Raw genomic sequence first — 19,873 nt, 5'->3', positions numbered from 1 at the left:
GAAGCTGCACATTCGCATCACTAGCTAAATCTTAGGTGACTTCTGGCAGAAAGATATGCAAATATTTCTCAAAATCTGGTATTGCTTAAGGGAACCTGACAGCTCTTTCAGTTCCATTAGCAGAGCCCTTGCACATGCTGGAAATTGCGTTTTATTCCTCACTTTTACAGTATATGACTGTACAGCAATTGCAATGTATATTATCCTGAAGGCAAAAAAAAAAAAAAAACAACACTTTGCTGAGGTTAGTGGTAAACACATTACACTCCAAAAAAGCTGAACAGATTTCTGTTTTGTTCTTTTTTAAAAAAAAAAAAAACAAAAAAAAACCCAACAACAAACTGCTATGAAATCTAAGCCTTTAAAAAGCTTTTATCCAAGAAATAGTGAAATTCTGTCATCTATCCAATTTTAATTTTTTTTTTTACTCTGTAATAGCAATAATTTAGTGACCATTCATAAGAGCCTTCATCTTTTGACTATCAGCACCAGCTTCAGTCTATTACAATTAACCTAGGTTATAACATAAGAAATTCAGTCATTTTAAGTACAGTCAAACATTTTACATGGAGTACCCTTTTGCAATGTTTTTATGAAAAGAAAACAAGTTTGTATGCCTCTTTGTAGGTAATACTTACCACGTAAATTCCACCATGTTGACCATCATGAATCTTGTTGTGCCGAACTATGGGACAGCTGTTTGTTCGAATCTGTATTCCTGCTAATGCATTACCTGTTAACAAAAGTGTTACATATTTAATACATCAAATGACTTATCGTAATATACTATATATTGTAATGTATTATACATATAATACAACTTACATGCTCATTTTTCTCAGAATTGAAGATGCAATAAGCAAATCAGCTTACCATAAATGTCATTTCCTTCAATAAGGCCTCTTCCATCACCAAAGATATAAACACCACCTTGATTCCCATTAAAAATTGCATTGCCCCTACGAAACAGAAGTATCCACATTATGAAATTATTATAACGCATTATGCAATACTGTATGTGTATATGTAGTGTCTAGGATTGTACAATATTCAGATTTAAAATAGAGAATGTATGTCTGGTTGCTTTGAGAAATACATACTTCAAGTATACATGCAAATTAAAAATGCAGTTCAACCACAGACAGCAATTTCATTTTCACTTATACAGGAGTATTTACAGTTCATTATAAATAAATGGAATAAAATTGTACTTTTCCCATCCCCATCAAATCTCCTTTTCTAAGTAGTAAAATATCAATGAAGAAAACGATACCTTATTGTTGGGTCACTGTTTGAGGTAATCCAAACACCTGCAAAATTGTTTGCATAGATTTTGTTCTCTATGAATTGTCCTCTTCCTTTTTCATGAACATAGATTCCTCCAGTCTGGCCGTGATGGATTTCACACCGAACTACTGTAGGATTGGCATATGCTTTCACTTCAAAACCTGCTATCCTGTTTCTATGGATGTTGCAGCTTTCAAAATAACCCTTAAGACACAAAACATGCAGTTTCCTGTAAAAGTCCTTTTTAAAATGAAGGCTATTCCCTTCCCTCCCTCCCCCTCTAAATACAATCCTCATTTAAAAGGAAACAGTACCAAAACTGACAACAGAAAAGCACTTACATAGCTAATTAAAACAGCTATTGCCACTACATCTTCCCCCCACCCCCGTGCACAAAATAAAATACTGTTTCAAAGACCCTGTGTTTGCATTGCTATTTATTAGCAATGGAATTAGCGTGGAATACCAAGACAAATGGCAACTTTGCATATAGCACCTCAAAGAGGACTGAATATCAGGTTTCCTTAGTAGCTCTTACGGACCAGACCCCTTTCAAAAGCCATAAAGCCCTCAGGTCCAATATAAAATGGACAGTGCTATGAAGAAGACTACCTACTTATTTCCAGACCCAGAACCATATATATTTGGTAAGAGCACAATTTATTCAGGAAGAAGTGTTCTAAATTTCTTTGAAATAACTAGTCAGAATAAATACAGATGGCTGTGGGAGATAAGTCATTTTTCCAGGGCTGGATTGGTCTGAGCAGCCAACTGGTAAACTGTTTTTTCCCATCCCCCTTTTTAAAATGGTTTACACTTCCATTTAGTCACTGCAGTAGTTGTAGGAGGTCTGCAACAAAACTATATTTAAATAAATGCTTTGTAAACAGCATAGCTTTGGTGAAATAATAATAATAAAAAAAAACCAAAACCAAACACAATGACATTCCACAAAGCCACCCCAGGCATGTTTGTTCTGCAATGCCAACAAGCACTTGTGTAGCAGCATGGAGAACGGACACATCTGAAAATTCATCTGGCAAAATGGTTGTTTTCTGTCAAATGATTTTTCTGATCTTGTTCATTCCAGGGCCACGTAAAGTAACTGGGTCAGTCCTTGCAGAGCATTTTTCTGACATAGTTTTAGAACATTATTATACTAAATCTCAACCTGCTCGTTGAGATGAACTTTAATGGTGTTATATGCCTATTTTGCCCAATTAAAAGAACAGAAACTAAAAAACTGAAATAGAGGAAGCATCTCTTATTGCAGATGGTAGACAATCACCAAGTGATGTGTTTTACTTTGTTGAAAGCTTGGATGCAAGCTCTTGAGAGCTCTAACCCAGATTATCTCCAGCTGTGGAGGGCAAGAAAAAAAAAAAAAAAAAAAAGAAAAAAGCACATGAGTAGATTCATTGTACTCTGCCCACTATGTGCTAGAATACTGTAACATCACTTGACAGCAGAGTACAAGTGTCATTTCTTCAAAAATTAGAAAGTGGAGCCTTTAAATTGATTCCTATTCTACCTTCTCAAAAAAAAGTAAGACCGTTGATTCAGAAGAAACAGAAGTTGTTGTAAGCCTCTGTGAAGGAAGTGCTCCTCAAGAGGGGGGAAAGAAAAAAATCTACATCTCAGATTCCTTTATAAAAGGCTGACTGTTGGGTCAGAAAGTCAAGGCTTTCTGCTAGATAAGATCCTATAATATTCAATATTCATAAAGAGAAACTGCATTAAAAAGTCCAGTCCACCTCAACTAGAGTCAGCTTAAGCTTAACTGCTGACTTTGAGCTGATGCAGTTAAACCCAGCATTTCCACACTTGTTGAGACCCTGTCTGAACACCACCTGTGTGCACAATTATCAAACTGAATCCAGTTAAACCAAAAGAATTGCTGTTTGTCAGAAACACATGCTCTTCCACAGCCCTGAGCAAGCACCTCATTTCCAGGACGCCTATTTCCTATGCCATTCTCTATTGAAACCAACAACTTCTTTGTCCCAAATTTGCCCTCTAGAGAGAAGGGCTAAACTTACTTCAGTCTTTAGGATGTTCCCGGTCAATCCCTGGTATCTTTTCCAGTCACTACAACCACTTCCCTTCAAAAGGCATTGCTGTCCCTTTGAACTATATCCTCTCCAAGACATCTTCCTTTTTTTTTTTTTTTCTTTTAAGAAAAAGTGATGAACTTCCAGATACCAAGAAACCAGATATGGATTCAGACATAATTTTCTTCTTGTGAAGTTAAAAAACATTCAAATATTTTGTTAACAACAAAACTGTGTTTCTAAGTATGGAGTTAAATGATCTATTATCCACAGGGCCCACTAATACTGTTTGCAAACCCAAAGCTTCCTGCCAGCTCCAGGTGTAACCAGTAACACCATTAGAAACAGCCTGTTCCTTTCCTACCACTTCTGTCCAACAGCACAGGTGGGCTGCCCAACCTGCAACTCTTAAGCTCTGCCCAGCTGTCAGGCAGCTCAAGCCCAGATCCTTTAAGGAGACTCTGTTAGGCAACTATTAAGGTCAGGAAGGTCAAATACTTCTCCTCCACAAAGAGGGGATTGCCTCCACCTTCTTCTATGAAAGTCTTTCAAGTGTGCTGGGTATTTTTCACTTGTGTTTTGCAATGGTTTCTGGTTATAATTCATCAACTAGCAGTACAAGAACGTGGAGAACGCAGCGCTTGCCAGTGCCAGGATTGCTTAGTAAGAAAAAGAGGCCTCAGATTAATAAGGCAGAAGGGAAAAGGGATGCATATGGGGAAAAAAAATATTACAATCTTACACAAAAATACTAAGTGGAAGGAAACTCAAAATACCTTAGCAGTAGCTTCCTGCTAGAAAAATCCTAAATACTAAAACTTAGCTCTGTATACAAAATCAAAATATCAGGCAAGGCATTAGCTGCAGGCACAAGATAACAGCTACAGTGACAGAAGTGAGGGCAAGAACACACCACTGCACCCTGCTGAGATCCGAGTAGAGGAAGTAATCACCAGACAAACACCACAGTAATGGTAACGTTGGTGTCTCCACACACTACTTAGTGTACAGAAAAAAAAACTTAAGCAATGACAAAGAAGTGTTCCTGTGCAGCTGGACAAGCTCAGAAGACTTTTCCCATCAAGACTAACTCTGTAATTGAGCTTGGTTGGTTTTTTGTAGTTCGTTGTTTGGTTTTTGTGGTTTTTTTTTTTTTCTTTCCCCCCCTTTTTTTTTTCTTTTTCTTTCAGCATTTTATCTAGTCTAACAAACACTGCTTAGTAAAACTTGTAACGGATGGGATTTTGTTCTCTGCTTTTCTCCTCAGAGGTATTTTTTTCCACGTAGTTCTAAAAGGGCTTTTTTCCTTTCTCTGTCTCAAAGACCACAACATTAAAGAAACACATAGGTATTTCATGTATCCTTTGAACAAGACAGGTATTTTCAAAAAAGGAAGAAAAAAAAAAAAAAAAGATAATTGTGCAGGCTTTAATACTTCTTAAATATTTGTTGACACTTGTATTCAAAACAGGGCAGGAAAAAAACAAACCAGGAGATCAAGATATGAACAAACTAACTTCTAAAAAGTATCAGACTCTGTATCAACTTAATTAGATAGCAATGTGTGACTGACAGAATAAAATATATGTGTATAAAACTTCGCCTCCCAAAGCCTGGAATAATCTTTGAGAGTTGGTGGATTTTATAAGAAATCCAAATGCAGCATGAAGAAAACCACATTCAAGATACAAAACAAACACTTCATTTTTAGCGCATAGAAAAAAATTCGCTATTGCAGCAAAAGGCCAACTGAGTTTTTATGTAGTCTGTATAGAAACTAGTATAAGCTTAATTTTTTTTTAAATTGTAAATACCCGCTTTTAAAAGTTATCTAATTTGTAGTATTCAAAAGACTGAGCTGCCAACTCAGGGGGGAGGGCGTGGGAATATTTCAAAGTATATGACTTATATGACTACAAAACATTTCAATATTTGCAGCTGAGATAAATATTATTCACATGTTCTCTTTAATGTGCTAGTGTTTCCTTTAAACAAAAAAGAAAAATTTATTTTGATTCTATTTTGCTTGTGATACCACACTGATCACAGCATTGGAACAGGCATTCCACTAGCAAGAAAATAGATCAAATACACTTTTATTTCAAATTAATCAGGTGAATTCAGTCTGTCTTTTTATTTTTTTAATATTTCAATACTCATATTTAATATTTATACTTCAATACTTAAACAAGAAGCAGCTTCTAGCCAGACTTTCCAATTAACCCTCAAGTCTACATACAGACATCTCTCCTCCAGGAGTCATTGACACGCTCTCCCCTACCAGCTTTTCTACAGCTGTTTCCGAGCTTGTTTAAGTCTTGGAGGGATGTACAGATATATGTATTTGCTGAAGCGGATTAGGAGTGCTTATACAATATGTTAATACAGCTTAAGCGAGGCAGTAGCAGTGCCTAAACAATGAGATAGTATTTTAAAAAAAGAGGATGTAACCTCTTAAATCTGTCACCACTCTTTGAAAAATGGCCAAACATCTCTAGAGAATATAAAAAGATGTAAAGAAAACGGTCAGAAGACTGCTAGAAGGCCATATACAATCTTGCCCAACACTGAACAAATATGCTCCTTAGTATATAACTAAGAGAGTGCAGAAGAGGTACTTAACAGAGCAGAATCCCACTACGTTTGACCTTCCACTGGTAAAAAGATTTTATGCCAGCAGAAAAAAAAAACACCCACCACCACTATGTGACCTGTTTACCTTCCACTGAGACCAGGAAACTGCAAATCAAACAGCTACAACTAATAACAAATTGCTCTTTTACCCATACCTCCCCAGAAACTTGGGTGGAAAGGACCAAGGCCTCGCTAGTTTCTATCCACAATGGATTTCCTGTTAATGCTATTTTCAGACTGCTAACACTCATTAAAAACCTGGCCAGATTTGCGTTAGAACTAAAGCAACAGAATAAGTACTTACAAGGGAAAGAAGACATCCTAACAAAGGGAAAAAAGCTCCAGAATTTAGTGGGCCTAAAAATACCTAGTCAGGGATCAAAATAGGGATCTTTGAAACTAGCTTCTTCTCTTCATTTTACCCGTGATAAAACAATATGGACTTTTTTTTTCTGCAAGCTTGTTATGCTACACATTAGCTATAATTGCATTAATCATTCATCAAAATTATGGAAATTTATTTCCCCAAAGAAACGTCGTCTTATGAGAAATTATTATTTTATTCAATAGGGATCTGAGACCTACTCAACAGTCCTCCGACACAAGACACAGTGCAGAAAACCCGCACATAGAAGCTCAATAGGGAAGCTGAAGCAATTTAGTACCTGAATCAATAAACATTTTATTTAGGAATAAGATTCCTTTAAAGTGCTGGACTACGGTTTCCTTGGAGCAAACACTGAAAAGTCTAACTTAAAAATGAATGTCTACTGTAGTCAGATCTCTGAACATACTAAATTAGGGGTGGTGGCGGTGGTGACAGCGAGATGAAATACATGAGGGATAAAGAACAAACAGTGGACCCAAAGGTCAGAAGAGTGAGAAAACCGAAAAAAGAAAACAGAGGTCCAGTCTACACTCAAGCTATGCCTGTAAAAGCGTGAGTTGGGACTTACCTTTCTCAGCTAGTCAAAGCCATTAGCGTTTAATGCTTGCATTTTTATAAGTATTTTTTACAAGTATTATTTATCTATCTTAGGGACTAAATAAAGATCTAAAACTGCTACTTAGATGATAAAAGACATTTACTTACAAAGAACTTCTGTGGATATAACATACCAAGTCTAATTATGGTCTTCTTGCCATAGAGCAGCCCTAGCATATGCTTAGCCATAGCTAGGCAAGAAGTGTGTCAGGTAGCACGGCTAGAACAAGCTATATGGAGGGGAACGCGCACTGGCATCCCACAGTACAGGAAGTGTGCACTGGTTTGGCTGACCTCATTCTTCAGCAGCATTCTGACATCGTCTGTTACAGTAAGGTTTTCATGACAGCAGCAGCACAGGTCCAGAGAAGAGGTTCCTATTTATCTACAGCACCTTTAAAAATGCAGCTCCCAAAGGAACTGACTATATAGTTTATTATTCCCTGTCACCAAAGTTACAGGCCATTCACGTCCTGCAGTATCCAATGCCTACAGCGAGATAATAAAATTCTGTGGTATACTTGTAAAGGCAAGAGGGAATTTGAAATCATGTTGATTTTGAACACTACACCTGATCTCAGAGCGAGCAGTATTAACTTCAGCACCCCTTACTTAGTTTGACATTTAGTTCACCATACTCTGATCACATTTGGCACTTTTTATGTGTGTAATTTTAATAGTGACTAGAAGAAAACCGCTCATTTTGCCAGCTGGGGCCCCCACTCATTCCCAGTAGTGGAAACTGAGACTGTCAGTCAAGGAGAAAAAACAATGATTTGGCACGGTTCAGAAGACATGTAGAATATTTTGCTAAAACAAGTCAGCAAATTAATTTTTTTTTTTATTTCAGTGGCAAAAATCCATTCTGTTTATTTCAAGGGCTACGCACACTAATTACTCACTACTTTACATGTACATGGAAGTTACCACCTTCATCCCACAGAAACAAACACTTTTATGAAAGAAGCCCTAAATTCTGCAACAAAATTCTGTGTTAAAATTACACAATCCCATGGTAGAAAAGTCCTCTTCCCAGAGAAGTTGCACATACCCTCTTTCAGAGATTTAATATTAAAATAAGGCTGATTTAAGTCTCCACAGAGCATTTTATTTCATTTTTCAATCTTCCAGCACCTTATTTTTTGTTCCATTTCAAGGAAAAAGAATGAAGTGATAGTGTAAATGTAAGCCTACCATTTATATCCTCTTTCAAGAGGTATTCTGTCACTGCAGTATCATTCAATGGAACAGGCTGTCAATCAAGTGCAACAAACTTGCTTAAACCTCTTTCAGCTAAAATTGTCTTCAAAGTGAAGTTGCCCACTGAAGGGCAAAAGAAGAAGAGTGGGCATATTTTAAAATAGCTGTTCACATGTAAAAGCATTTCTTCAACGACAGGTAAAATCTGAAGACTTTAGCTATGCAACACCTAAATTTCTTTCTTCAAAAGAAAATATATACATTACCATGCCATGGTCAAAAGTGAAAACACCAACATCACGTCCATGGTGAATGTGATTCCGTCTGATAATGGGATTTCCGTGGTTTTTAACCCAAATCCCTGCTAACGCATTATTGGAGATCTCATTGTCCTCATATATTCCCTGGGAAATAAAATTGTAAGTTAAGACAGGAATCAAAAACAGTAAACAATTTTATCAATGTAAAGAAACTGGTATCGAAAAATACCTGTGCATGGTCTGTAATATAAAGTCCAACATTTTCACAGTCGCTGATGTTACAGTGTTTAATCGTAGGACAAGCTCCCTGGCCACTAACACATACTGCAGAGCCAACTGGAAGAAAACAGTACAGTTACCATAGCTTCAAAGCACAGTGTATTTATAAATAGTCTGGCAGTGCTCTTGCAAGAACAGTTAGTGTGAAATGATATTTGAAAAAGACTTGGAGTGCACAGTGCTAAAGCATTGCAAACCACAGGCAGAACACTAATGTCACCATTTTGCAAATGCAAAAAAATCAAGGTAGGAGTTACGCAGCTGCACGTGACTGCCAGAATAGACAATAGTTTATATAATAATTCATACTTATGAAAGTTCTCACTCATTTATTTCCCGATGTTTGGCCCACTGTACAGTGACAACAACAGACGAAGAACAACAGAAATACAATAAAATTCTATGCTAATTACTGCCTTATTTTACTTCCCTTTAAACTTTTATAATGTAGTACTTCAAAGAGCCCACACAAACAATAAATTTGTAGCAAATACACGCCACCTAAAGATGAGCAGGAGACAAACAGCACAATCTCAAGTACAGAACTATGCATCAGAAACCAACAGGTCTCTTCCCAGCTGAATTATAAAGCTCCTTGCTGCAGCTCCTTAGATGATTTCAGCTACCATACCATTGCCCAGAAAACAAACTCTTTTCAGGGAGCTAGGACTCAAACTGCTCAGGACTTCATCAAATCAGCTCAATTCTCTGAACTCCATGAAGAAAGAAAGCATGAAATTCTGTGGTCACTAAAAATCAACACCAGATTCACAGTGACTTCCAAAATCTAAGACTTCATCTCAGAGTATTGGCTAATGTAACACACACCTTCCCCACAACTAAACACCACTAAATAAGCAAGCCAGTACACGTTCTATTACTAAGCTTTCATATTACCTTCCAGCAAAGTACCACAAAGACTATACTTTAATAATTCACAGGCTCATTTAGAGCTTTTTTTTTTTTAAATCCTGAAGAAATTATTTTGATTGTCTAGTCTGACCTTATGAATAATACACGCTATAATAATTCCTTGAACTAATTCCTACTTCAATTCTGGTAGCAGGAACTTCAGCACATATCTTTTAAAAACACATTTAATTTTGATTTAAGTATTTCCAGCTCTGAGAAACCACCATAAAGCTTGTTAGCTGGTTACAGAGTTGCTACCCTGTTAATTTACGCTTTAATTTCTCATTTTAATTTCTCCAGCTTTAGCACCCAGTTACTGGTTCTCTTTATACCAGCGTATGCTATACCCAGTGCATGCACATATTTAGTGCAAGCAATTTACTCTTTCAGTCGTCTTCTTGATAAAGTAACAAATGGCAGTCAGAATGTTTTTCATTACAACTAAATTTTTCTGCTTTATCTCTTAGGACTTTTTGTTGAACCATTTCTAAATTTTTAACATGTTGCTATGGACACCAGGGAAGAGCACTTTATTATGAAGCAGGCGTAATACAGTCTACTGCTCAATATTACCACGAGTATAACTAAGGATCACATTAGTTCTTTTGGCCACTCAACTACACAAGGGCTCATATTTAGCTGTTTACCCACAGTGACTCTAAGCTTTTTCGAGGAATCCAGCTTCCCAGGAGAGAGGTTTATCACTTAAAGCTAAGAACAAAAGCAAGTTGTGTGTGTAACTTCACACTTGTCCACGCAACTGTGAATACTGTTTGAGAGCCCACCTTCCAAACAGGGCATAGCAACCCATCCTCCTGGTTATATAGAATACCTTAAGTCTTCATCATCTACAAATTTCACCAATATGTGTTTTATTTCTTCTCTGCTGATCACTGATAACATGGCTTAAAGTCTAGAAGTCATCTTCGAAATGGCCACCAAAAAAGCCATTTATAATTACCCTGCAAGTCATTTTTCATCTATTTAATGTGTCCTCTGATAATTCTGTAAAATTCTAATATTTTAAGGCACTGTAGGTGGAAGTCAAATATTTTTCAAGGATCTATGTAACTACACCAGGCCTGCTACTTTCTTTTACTCAAAGGAAGTCATCAAAAAATGCTTGTAGTGTCATGCAGCCACTATAACTTTCTGTAAATACACATTAGTTGGCTTCAATCATAAATTTTAAGTTCTTGATTGACCAAATCCCCACATTTACCATCTCCTTATTCTACTCAGGATCAATAGGCAGTACTACTTGCCATACTTCATCCTGTTTAGTCTCCCCCATGCCCCCCTCCCCAGGGACACACACTGTCTCACCCAGGTTTCAAGTTACTGTTGATAGATAATAGGAGCCCAGAAGATTTCTTGGCCAGTTCTTTTTAAACTCCTGCATGATTTTAGAATGTCTATTTTTACAGCTGTTTAACCTCCTCCATGGTTACTGTCAAGAGTGGAACATACTTCGTTATTCCTCTACGGCATGAGCACATTTATCATTCCTGTCTATCCTCATTAAATATGGAACAAAAAATTACACAACACTGCCATTCAAATTCTTCTGTATCTATGATGGATCAGCATCACTGCTAAAAGTCCCTTTGTTCCCCAAGTTAAGACACAAGCACTGTCTCTTCTAGACAGATGTTATATCTCCTCTTGTTTTTCAAGTTCTTTTGGGGGTAGGGAGGGTATATTGAGGGTATATTGTTGGAGTGTTTGTATTGTGGGGGTAAGGGGGGGAGGGGAGTATTTCCCACCATTTCCTGCAATTCCTAGTTTCCTATTTACATTAATTGCTAATAACTTCTCATTTCTTCTATTTAATAATTGCCTTCACTCTCCTTTCCTCTACCTCTTTTGGTTACACTGAGGGACTGCAGAGTTTTGGGAACCCAGTGTGATCTTCTAAAAGCATGCCTCTATCACATTTTGCTCACTTAAAGTAATCTTTATTCTGACTCACTTCACTGGACTTCATTATTGTTTGTGTGAAATTGGTCTTTTTGGAGTACCAAGCACATATATTACTGGTTTAGGCTTTATTTTGTTTATTCAGAATATCATTGCACACACTTAAGCAATACTTTAAAAGAAAAAAAAAAAAAAAAGCACATAGCCATCTACTTATGTTTCATCTATCAAGGTGTAGACTAATACAGATTTCCTCTACAATGGATGCAATAGAATCTCTAGACTCAGGATCTTGCCACTTAAACTTTATTTCAAAGATGCTTTGGACTGGCAGCAAGAAGCCTTCAGCTTAAATCACTCGCACTTACATAGCTCCCATCTTTACATATGACATACATTAAGAACTTTACACATGACATAATATAGAAATATGCTTTAATGCAATTAGGAGATCCACAGAAATGGTATCATGAATGTGCTAGGAAAGAGATTTTCAATGCTTATGGATCAATATTTCAGAGACATCATTGACTTGGAAATAGTAAATGCCTTTTCTGGCAGACTGCCATTCTTCCTCCCTTTTTACACACACTCAGTACTTCCTGAGTTGATTATAGCAAGGCTTGGTAGGATTTAAAAAGTCAATAAAAATTAATAATCAATAAGTGATGATAGTACAGCCTACGGACAGTCTACAAAGTTGACTACAAAATCTTAACTTTGGAGAAGAGAAGCAACAATACAATGTAGCAAAAATTCAGAAATCCAGAGTATTGAGAGGTCACAAATCCTCTGAAATCCTCCATAATGAAAAGTAGTAATGAAAAAAGTTATCAAAACTTCATTTTAATAAACAATTTTCACCAAAACATCAGACCTACAAGTTTATCTGCAAGCACATGTTTCAAGATGAAGCCATGCAGCTCTTTGAACTACTTTTGTAACAGAGCTGAATGTGGTCCAAGAAATGAATCTAATTCCTCTCATTTGTCATCAGGGTCTCCAATATTGGTATATAGGAACTTCCAGAACAAATTTTCTTTGTATACTTCAATTTTCCCAATATTTAGCATTAAACAACAAAATCAAGATACTGAGAGCAGTTAGTCCCTTGCTTCTCTTTTTTAATTTTTAACACTTCCACACATTAGCCAATATGTCTCCAATGACACAGGTGGTGGTGATGTGAAGCGTTGAGCTGCCTTGACCAAAATGAAGTAGTGTTTTATACCCTGAAACCTCCAAGCAAGATCATATCTTCCTCTGCCAAAAGCATAGACAAGGAATCCTTCCACCATTCTTATTACAGTTCCCTGCAGAATTCCCTCTTCCATATAGCTTGTACCAGAAAAGCATAATTTCTATATTTAGTTGAAAATCTTTGTTTCCTTGCCTTTATATTGAGCTGAGTAACCTTTATGGACAGCCTGCTGCGTAAATCCATTCCATTTCACTAGCTGAACTTAGGTATATGTAGTTCATACTGCCATTTCCATGCAAAGACCTGGTTATCTTCTCCTTTACCTCTTTGACACTCCATTTCATCGGCTTGTGTTCAAACACGTTAAACCAGGCACGTCTTGTGATTGTGAACTACCATGTTCCTGCCAACAGCTGCGAACTGCCATTCAGCCTCTCACTTATACCACCTCTAACCCTTTCTCTCCTGAATCTAGACTGCCAATGTTTCTCAAAACAGGCAGTATAAATTCCTTATTATCTCTAATGGTGAAGTGAGTCTTAACTTTCCACACCATACAGTTCTTCTGCCTGTACGGAAACTCATACTTTGAGTACATCAAATCATTCCACTCTTGACAGGAATGTGAACTTAGCAGTTATAGCTTAGGACTGTTTTAATGCCATCCATCTCAACACTGCATATGTCAATCATTTTAATGTAAAAGTCCTATGTATGCCCCCTCTAAATGCCCTCTCCTGCCAGCTACAACCATATATACCAAAACCAGGTAAGTTTGTATAAACTGTCACTTTTCAGGTTTTAAACTAAGTGCCCAGAGAAGCCAAACTGATACAAATAGAAGACCAAGTATACATTATCACAAAGGTCTTGGACACAAAGTCACCATAGTAATACCATTTCAAGGCAAAGGCTTGCAGACCTGTATTAAAACACCTGCATCAAAAAATTAAATATGCCAATAGTAGTCATCATCATTTTATGTTCTGCTTCCGTGTGCCCTGGTTAGGTTAGTAACTTTAAACAGTGTTAATTTCAAACAATAAAAAGCCCACTAACCCGTACAAGTACTTCGAATAATACAGTGATCTATAATTGGACTGCAGTTCACGGTAATCTCTAGGCAGTGGTGTGCATTGTGGTGTTGAGCAGATTTGTCATCAGGGTTGAACTGAAAAAGGAAGATAACACAGAAATGTAGTATTTATTTAATGGCTCCAGCATTAAAATGAAATTATTAAAAGCTCTGCTCAAGTTTGAGATTCTTACCCTGATTGTCATATATCCAACATAGGCATCTTCAGAACCCTCCATAAAAACGAAGGTGGAGTCTCTAGTGTTTTCTATTATAACTTTATCTGCTACTTTTCCAGGTGCTGTAAAGAAAACATGTATTAAGTCTTAGTTTATGCCACTGAAAAAAAAAAAAAATCCCCCCAAAAAACTTACAGAATTCTGTTCAAAGCAAAGGAAAACGAACATTATTCTTCATATATAAATGTCTTAAAACAGGAAGTTTAAAAGACAATGAAGAAATAGTCTTCAACTAAGACAATCTTGCACCAATTTAATATCTAGTACCATGGAGAAATCTCTCTTGTACAGAGCAACTGTTTGACCACTACTTATTACAAACCAAATTCACAGTTTTAATATGGATTCCTATCTAGAGGGACTGTAATTCAGTTACTAAGTACAATTTATTTTGGTATTCTAAATCCTTTTATTAAAGCTAAATATATACATTCTATCACTAATTCTAACCAATTTAACAACTACTTAGCAATCTGCTCATGACCTGTGAGTAACCAGCCCACATTTCTCAAATGTAAAATTCAGACTTACGAATTTATATCCTCATTATTTTTTGTAAAAAACCTCAAATTAAATTGAACTGTACTTCTGAAAGTATGTACAGAACGTTTCAAAATGGTTGATTCGCAAGTTCCCATAATCCGCAATTTGATTTCCTGCGTTAACAGCAAAGCTCTGCTCTATTCTTTATCCTTAATCCAAGAGAAGGAAACATTTACATTGGTATGGGAAGAGCCAGCAGAGGGAGCACAAGTTAACAACAGTCTTACATTGGTATAAATTAAATGATAATCCTTCACACACAAGATAGTTTGTCTGATTCAAAACTGCACATTAAACGTAAGTCAGAAAAAGCCTTCCTCAACACACAAAATGTAAATATGGAAGTTTCACATATTATAGCAGATAAGCTCTGATAGCAATTTCAAACCATTCCCAACCTGAGACACACAAATGTGACTAGGTATTTTACCTAAATTCTGTATTGTATTGAAGAGCCTATGCACAGGATTTCTCACGAGCAGATCTTTTTCTGTTGTCTGTTGACAGTAGCACAGACAAGTGGTATGGCCTGTTCTTTATCACTCAGGCAGAAAGGTGCTAGTCAGAATGAAGCAACATTTACATCATTATCCAGCTTGTTTTCATTATCTAAAAGCCAGATCTCTGCCTTCATTACTGCAGAGCTGCAAATATTTTAAGGTAGTCTAGCTCTTCTTCATACCACTATTCATATAGTGCTAGGTAACAACTAGAAGAGGGCTTTCGTGAAGACTTGTGTCATCATACAAAATATTTTTCTGTGGCCTGGTAGCATTTCTATATAATTAACTGTTTTCCACCATGGTGCAAATGCATTGGCACACACACTTCAGCATCTGCGAAAGAATGGCACCACAGTATTGCATGTGAAACAAAACCAGAAAATAAACGGAATCCTTAACAAGAAATAGAAGAGCCAAAAATTAATATTCACTCTTAGGGGGCAAGCAAGCAAAAAAAAGTTGCACTTCACATTGGATGCTCTGAAACACTATCATGCAAAGCAGAGAGATTTGCGGAATTGTATTTGAAGGTGTCTGCCATGCACTTGGATGATGTTCTCTACACACATCTCCTTCCTCTCAGCACAAGTTACTTTATAGAATGCCCATCATGGAACAACATCAATCAGTTAGACCACTGGATTTAGATTCCCCCCCCAGAAAAAGGCTGAAGAAGGAAGGAGACTTCCTCAAATATTGATTTAATTCTAAATGCATCAAAAAAATTCTCAGTAACATCCTATTGAATATTTGCAAAATAATTATTCAGAGAAATCTGTATTTCAGCTTTTGACTTAGACCACTTTAGAAGAAAGAAAGGGGAGGGGAAGGAAAATGCCACTAACTTAGTAACCAAGCAAGACACAGCTCTCAAGAAGTCTATTTGCTGAAGTCTGAGGGAGCCATGTTCCGTGGGATCAGAATTCAAGCTCAGTTTAAGGACCAAGATGAGACCATTTGGAAATGGTCTCCTCAAAAGGAATAAAACATTTCCACTTTTCAGTGCATTACTAGAAAAACAACTAGATTCTGCAGGAAATAACTGTGACCCTGTTCAGTCAGATCAGGCAAAAAACACAGAGGTCTTTCTAGATCTTGCAGTCTGTAAAATCTGCAAAGAACACAGCTCTAAACTAGTCTAACATACAATTTTCAATTCAAAGATGCAGCACGGGTATTTGAAGAAGAGTTCAGGCATGTGAAAATTCTCTTGCACTCAAAAGTAAAAAAATAGCCAATTATGATAGTCTTTACCGTTTTGGATTTTTCTACCCTTAAAAATACAATAATTCTTATTGGTTTTATTAATTTTTGTCTAGATTGGAAAATACTTTGATAATCCCTTTTTCACTTACTTGCATATTATTTAAGTCAAATTGAAAGTAAAGGGAAAAAATGAAAGCTGTATCTCCTAAAATACAGAAAAAAACCACATATTCATTGAAGATTCTTAGATCAAGACACATGTCTGTACAACTGCTGAAACTCTGCTATTAAGATGAGAGACTTCATGTCTTCTGTGAGATGAACACTCCACGGAACACCTGTTTTCCTGCAGCAATCTGACAACCCCTCCCCAACCCTGGAAAATAGAATTGTTTTAAGAAATTCATAGGTATTTCTGTCCACTGAACCAGATGCATCAATTTTCTTACTTGACAGTTCAGATAAGTCACAGTACTAGTAACACCTCCAAAGGCTTCCTTCTGAACCTGACTCCTTGCCCTAGATTTAAAGAAATAACCAACCCTAAAATTAAAACAGAACAACAAATCTAGAATACTAGGCATTATTCTGCAAGAACATTTTGGATATAATGAGAAAACAGAAGCTTCTTGAAAGCTCAAGGTATGCAAAGCTGCCTTTCTAGTAACACTGTGCTTCTTGAAAAGTCAGCAGAAGAAACTATTAAAGAAATTTGAGTAGAATTGCATAGAGATTTGGTGCTGTCTTAATCCTATAATTTTGAAAAGCACGCCAACAGAGAAGAGGTAGTTCTCCAAGGCTCAGTGGTTCACTTTAATTTGTTTTGTTTTCAAGACAAACGAAAATTGACGCCCTCTACAATCTCACTGACCATTCAGTGGAGAAAAAGTCTGAGGAAGTGAAGAGACAGCAGTGCCAGGAACTGAAATATAAATACATCTAGCATTTCTGGATTCCTCTAGGGGGTTTTTTGTTCCCCAAGACAGGGATTCTGTTACAAAAATAAACACTGCAGATCCCTTGCTTTTAAAGAACTGTAGTTAAGATAGCTGTTTTTCTGAATAACTTGGTTTAATTCCAGTAGAAGGGAAAGCAGAGGGTTTTTCAAAACTTAAAAGGAGCCAGAGAACATGCAGAAGTTTAACTAGATAGTGAAGATATCATTTCAAGTTTCATGAAATAATTGAGAAATTTTTTTATCTTAGGACAGTGCTGACCCAGCTTCCTCTGACTTTTAAACACTTCATGAATACGTACTGGTGTCTATTACTGATCTCTCCTATCTGAAACAGAAGTCAGGGGTATTTTGTTATTTGTCTAAGGTCACGCCTGCAATTACCAAGCACTGCAGCATCACCAGAGTGGTACTTCAGAGTGGAATAGCGCTGAGGTACCGACATCCACACCATATGTGTTGCACGACAGGGAGGATAGAGAAGAGACTGTGACTTTGGACTAGTCCTAGCCTGGTCCTTCTGACTGAACACACACCAACTATTAGAGTGCAGTAGGAGTATTCCAGGAACAGGTTGCTTAGACTAGTCTCATCCAAAAGGAATCCAGTTTGTGCTCCAAAACCTCTCCACAACACAAACCAAAGCACTGTAAGTGGAGATGTTCAGGATGTTAGCTTCAGAAATGTAGTCATGAATTGACAAACTAATGCAGCTGAATCTGGCTGCAGGGACAAGTTTTAAGACTAATCCTGGAACAACCTAGCTACATTGATCAAAGCCATTCTCACAGCTAAGGCTGCAAAACCCAGGCAAGAAGGGCCAGAATAGGTTTGCTCAAGAACAAAATAGTTGGTATGCAGAACAAATAGATACCTGGAAAGAGAGACTTTTGGTTGGGGTTTTTTTGGTTGGTTTTGTTTTTTTTTTTTTTTTTAAAAAAAAAAAAAAAGCCAGACAAAACTCCACACCACACACACAAAAAAAAACAGACAAAAAAACCCCCAAACCACCAACCCATACAGACAGTATCTCTGAAAAAGAAGGCAGTGAGCAATTCACTTCTGGATCACCACAGGAGCAAGAGGTCCAATAACTTGTAAAATCTCTACCAGACATTAAGACAATCTAAATTCTTACCACTCTGTCACGCTGCTGGGGATTAGCACGGTCACAGTAGGGACAGGAAAAGAAACCAGCACCACAAGCACCACAATTTGCAGCCAGGTGTATTACTTATATTAACTTCCTAAATCTTTCCTGTTCTGAAAGTCTTATTTCCTTCTCCATAAAGGAGAACCTGATCTAGTCGGGGATGTCCCTGCTCCTTGCACAGGGGTAGGACTAGATGACCTTTAAAGGTCCCTTCCAACCCTAACCATTCTATGATTCTCCTCTAGAGAAACAGTTCGGAAACTAACAAAGAAAGAACCTCCAGTCTCAGAATCTTTCTTCTGGATGCTCTCATTTCCTTCCTCAAGACGGAATTATGATATTGAAGAAAATGGGACAGGTACTAATTTGGGCTTGCTCCCACTGCTGGATTCTATTCTGGAGATAGGTTATATATAAACAAATTTCATAAGAACCACCTGAAATTTTCAACTGCAGTCAAGTAACTGAGTATACTTTCTGATATATTCAATTTTTTTTTTGCTAATGAAATAAAAAGATAAGTTATTCCAAGAACTAACAAGCAGACAATGGTACTTTAGTCTGAAACATCAGCTACTTTTTAGTGACACCTGTACAGCAAATACTTATTTACTAGGCTGACGAAGAAAGACAGGCATTTGTACTGGATATTTAATACACCAGAATATCTTTGCAATTAAGATAGTAATTAACACAAGTCGTACTTTGAGACAAAGATACTTTCAGTTTAAATACCTGCACCAATCATGGTGATTGGAGATTCTATATATATCCATTCATCAGTATATATGCCAGAGTGAACAAAGATAAGTCCATCAAAATGAGCTTCTTGAACTCCACCAAGAGCGTCCTCAATGGTATCATAATACTAGAAGAAGAGGAACAAGTTTAGAGAGGAATATCCATGCAAAGAAACATAAATATTCTTAAGAACTGCTTTAGAAACTTACCAACATATTTTCTCTTCCTTTATATCTTGCAGGATTACTGTAGAAGTGTTCAGCAAAACCTGGCTTTACATGTGCTCCTTTGTACTGAAACAAGAAAAATAGTTTACAATAAGCTTGCAGATAGGTGGATCTGAATGCACAGATAAAAGATCTACTTATCCCCTAATTAACAAGCCATTTGCTGATACTAGTTTGTTCCAGGAACTAAGGATCATACTCTGACCTCACAGGTTAGGCACCCAACTTCAAATGGCAACACCAAAAAAATTCTGAGCCTAAGAGACTGATCAACTAAACGAAGAGGCTAACCTACCTACACAGCCAGAAACCTCAAAAGTTACTGAAAAACCGCATGTACCTTATCCACTCCACAACAAATGTTATTTCCATCATTTGGTTTTCTAGCAGCTTGCCACAAAACAAATTGCATTTATATGGTGAGGGAAAAAAAAATCCTATAGCTTCACATTTGATTGAGTAGTGAACAAAGAAGCCAAATCAAGTGTTTGTCCTCCATAAG

The 19,873-nt window shown here is 36.9% G+C and overlaps 1 protein-coding gene across 2 annotated transcripts in view; it reads right to left on the bottom strand.

The window, feature by feature from the left end:
• FBXO11 (F-box protein 11) overlaps nt 1-19,873 on the bottom strand; it is a 74,862-nt gene that overhangs the window by 7,079 nt on the left and 47,910 nt on the right. For both annotated transcript variants that reach the window (XM_086746017.1, XM_086746018.1), the window contains exons 6-14: nt 19,354-19,437; nt 19,139-19,271; nt 13,999-14,105; nt 13,789-13,900; nt 8,647-8,753; nt 8,424-8,561; nt 1,274-1,491; nt 874-959; nt 639-733 (exon numbers count right to left, since the gene is read on the bottom strand). In XM_086746017.1, coding sequence (XP_086602143.1) covers nt 639-733; nt 874-959; nt 1,274-1,491; nt 8,424-8,561; nt 8,647-8,753; nt 13,789-13,900; nt 13,999-14,105; nt 19,139-19,271; nt 19,354-19,437 — 1,080 coding nt within the window. The remainder of the gene's footprint in view (nt 1-638; nt 734-873; nt 960-1,273; nt 1,492-8,423; nt 8,562-8,646; nt 8,754-13,788; nt 13,901-13,998; nt 14,106-19,138; nt 19,272-19,353; nt 19,438-19,873) is intronic.

Source organism: Chlamydotis macqueenii, chromosome 3, assembly GCF_036417535.1.
Source record: "Chlamydotis macqueenii isolate bChlMac1 chromosome 3, bChlMac1.mat, whole genome shotgun sequence".
In the NCBI taxonomy this organism is placed as follows: domain Eukaryota; kingdom Metazoa; phylum Chordata; class Aves; order Otidiformes; family Otididae; genus Chlamydotis; species Chlamydotis macqueenii.
Note: the sequence above shows the minus strand (reverse complement) of the source record. Positions and strands in the feature narration are given on the sequence as shown.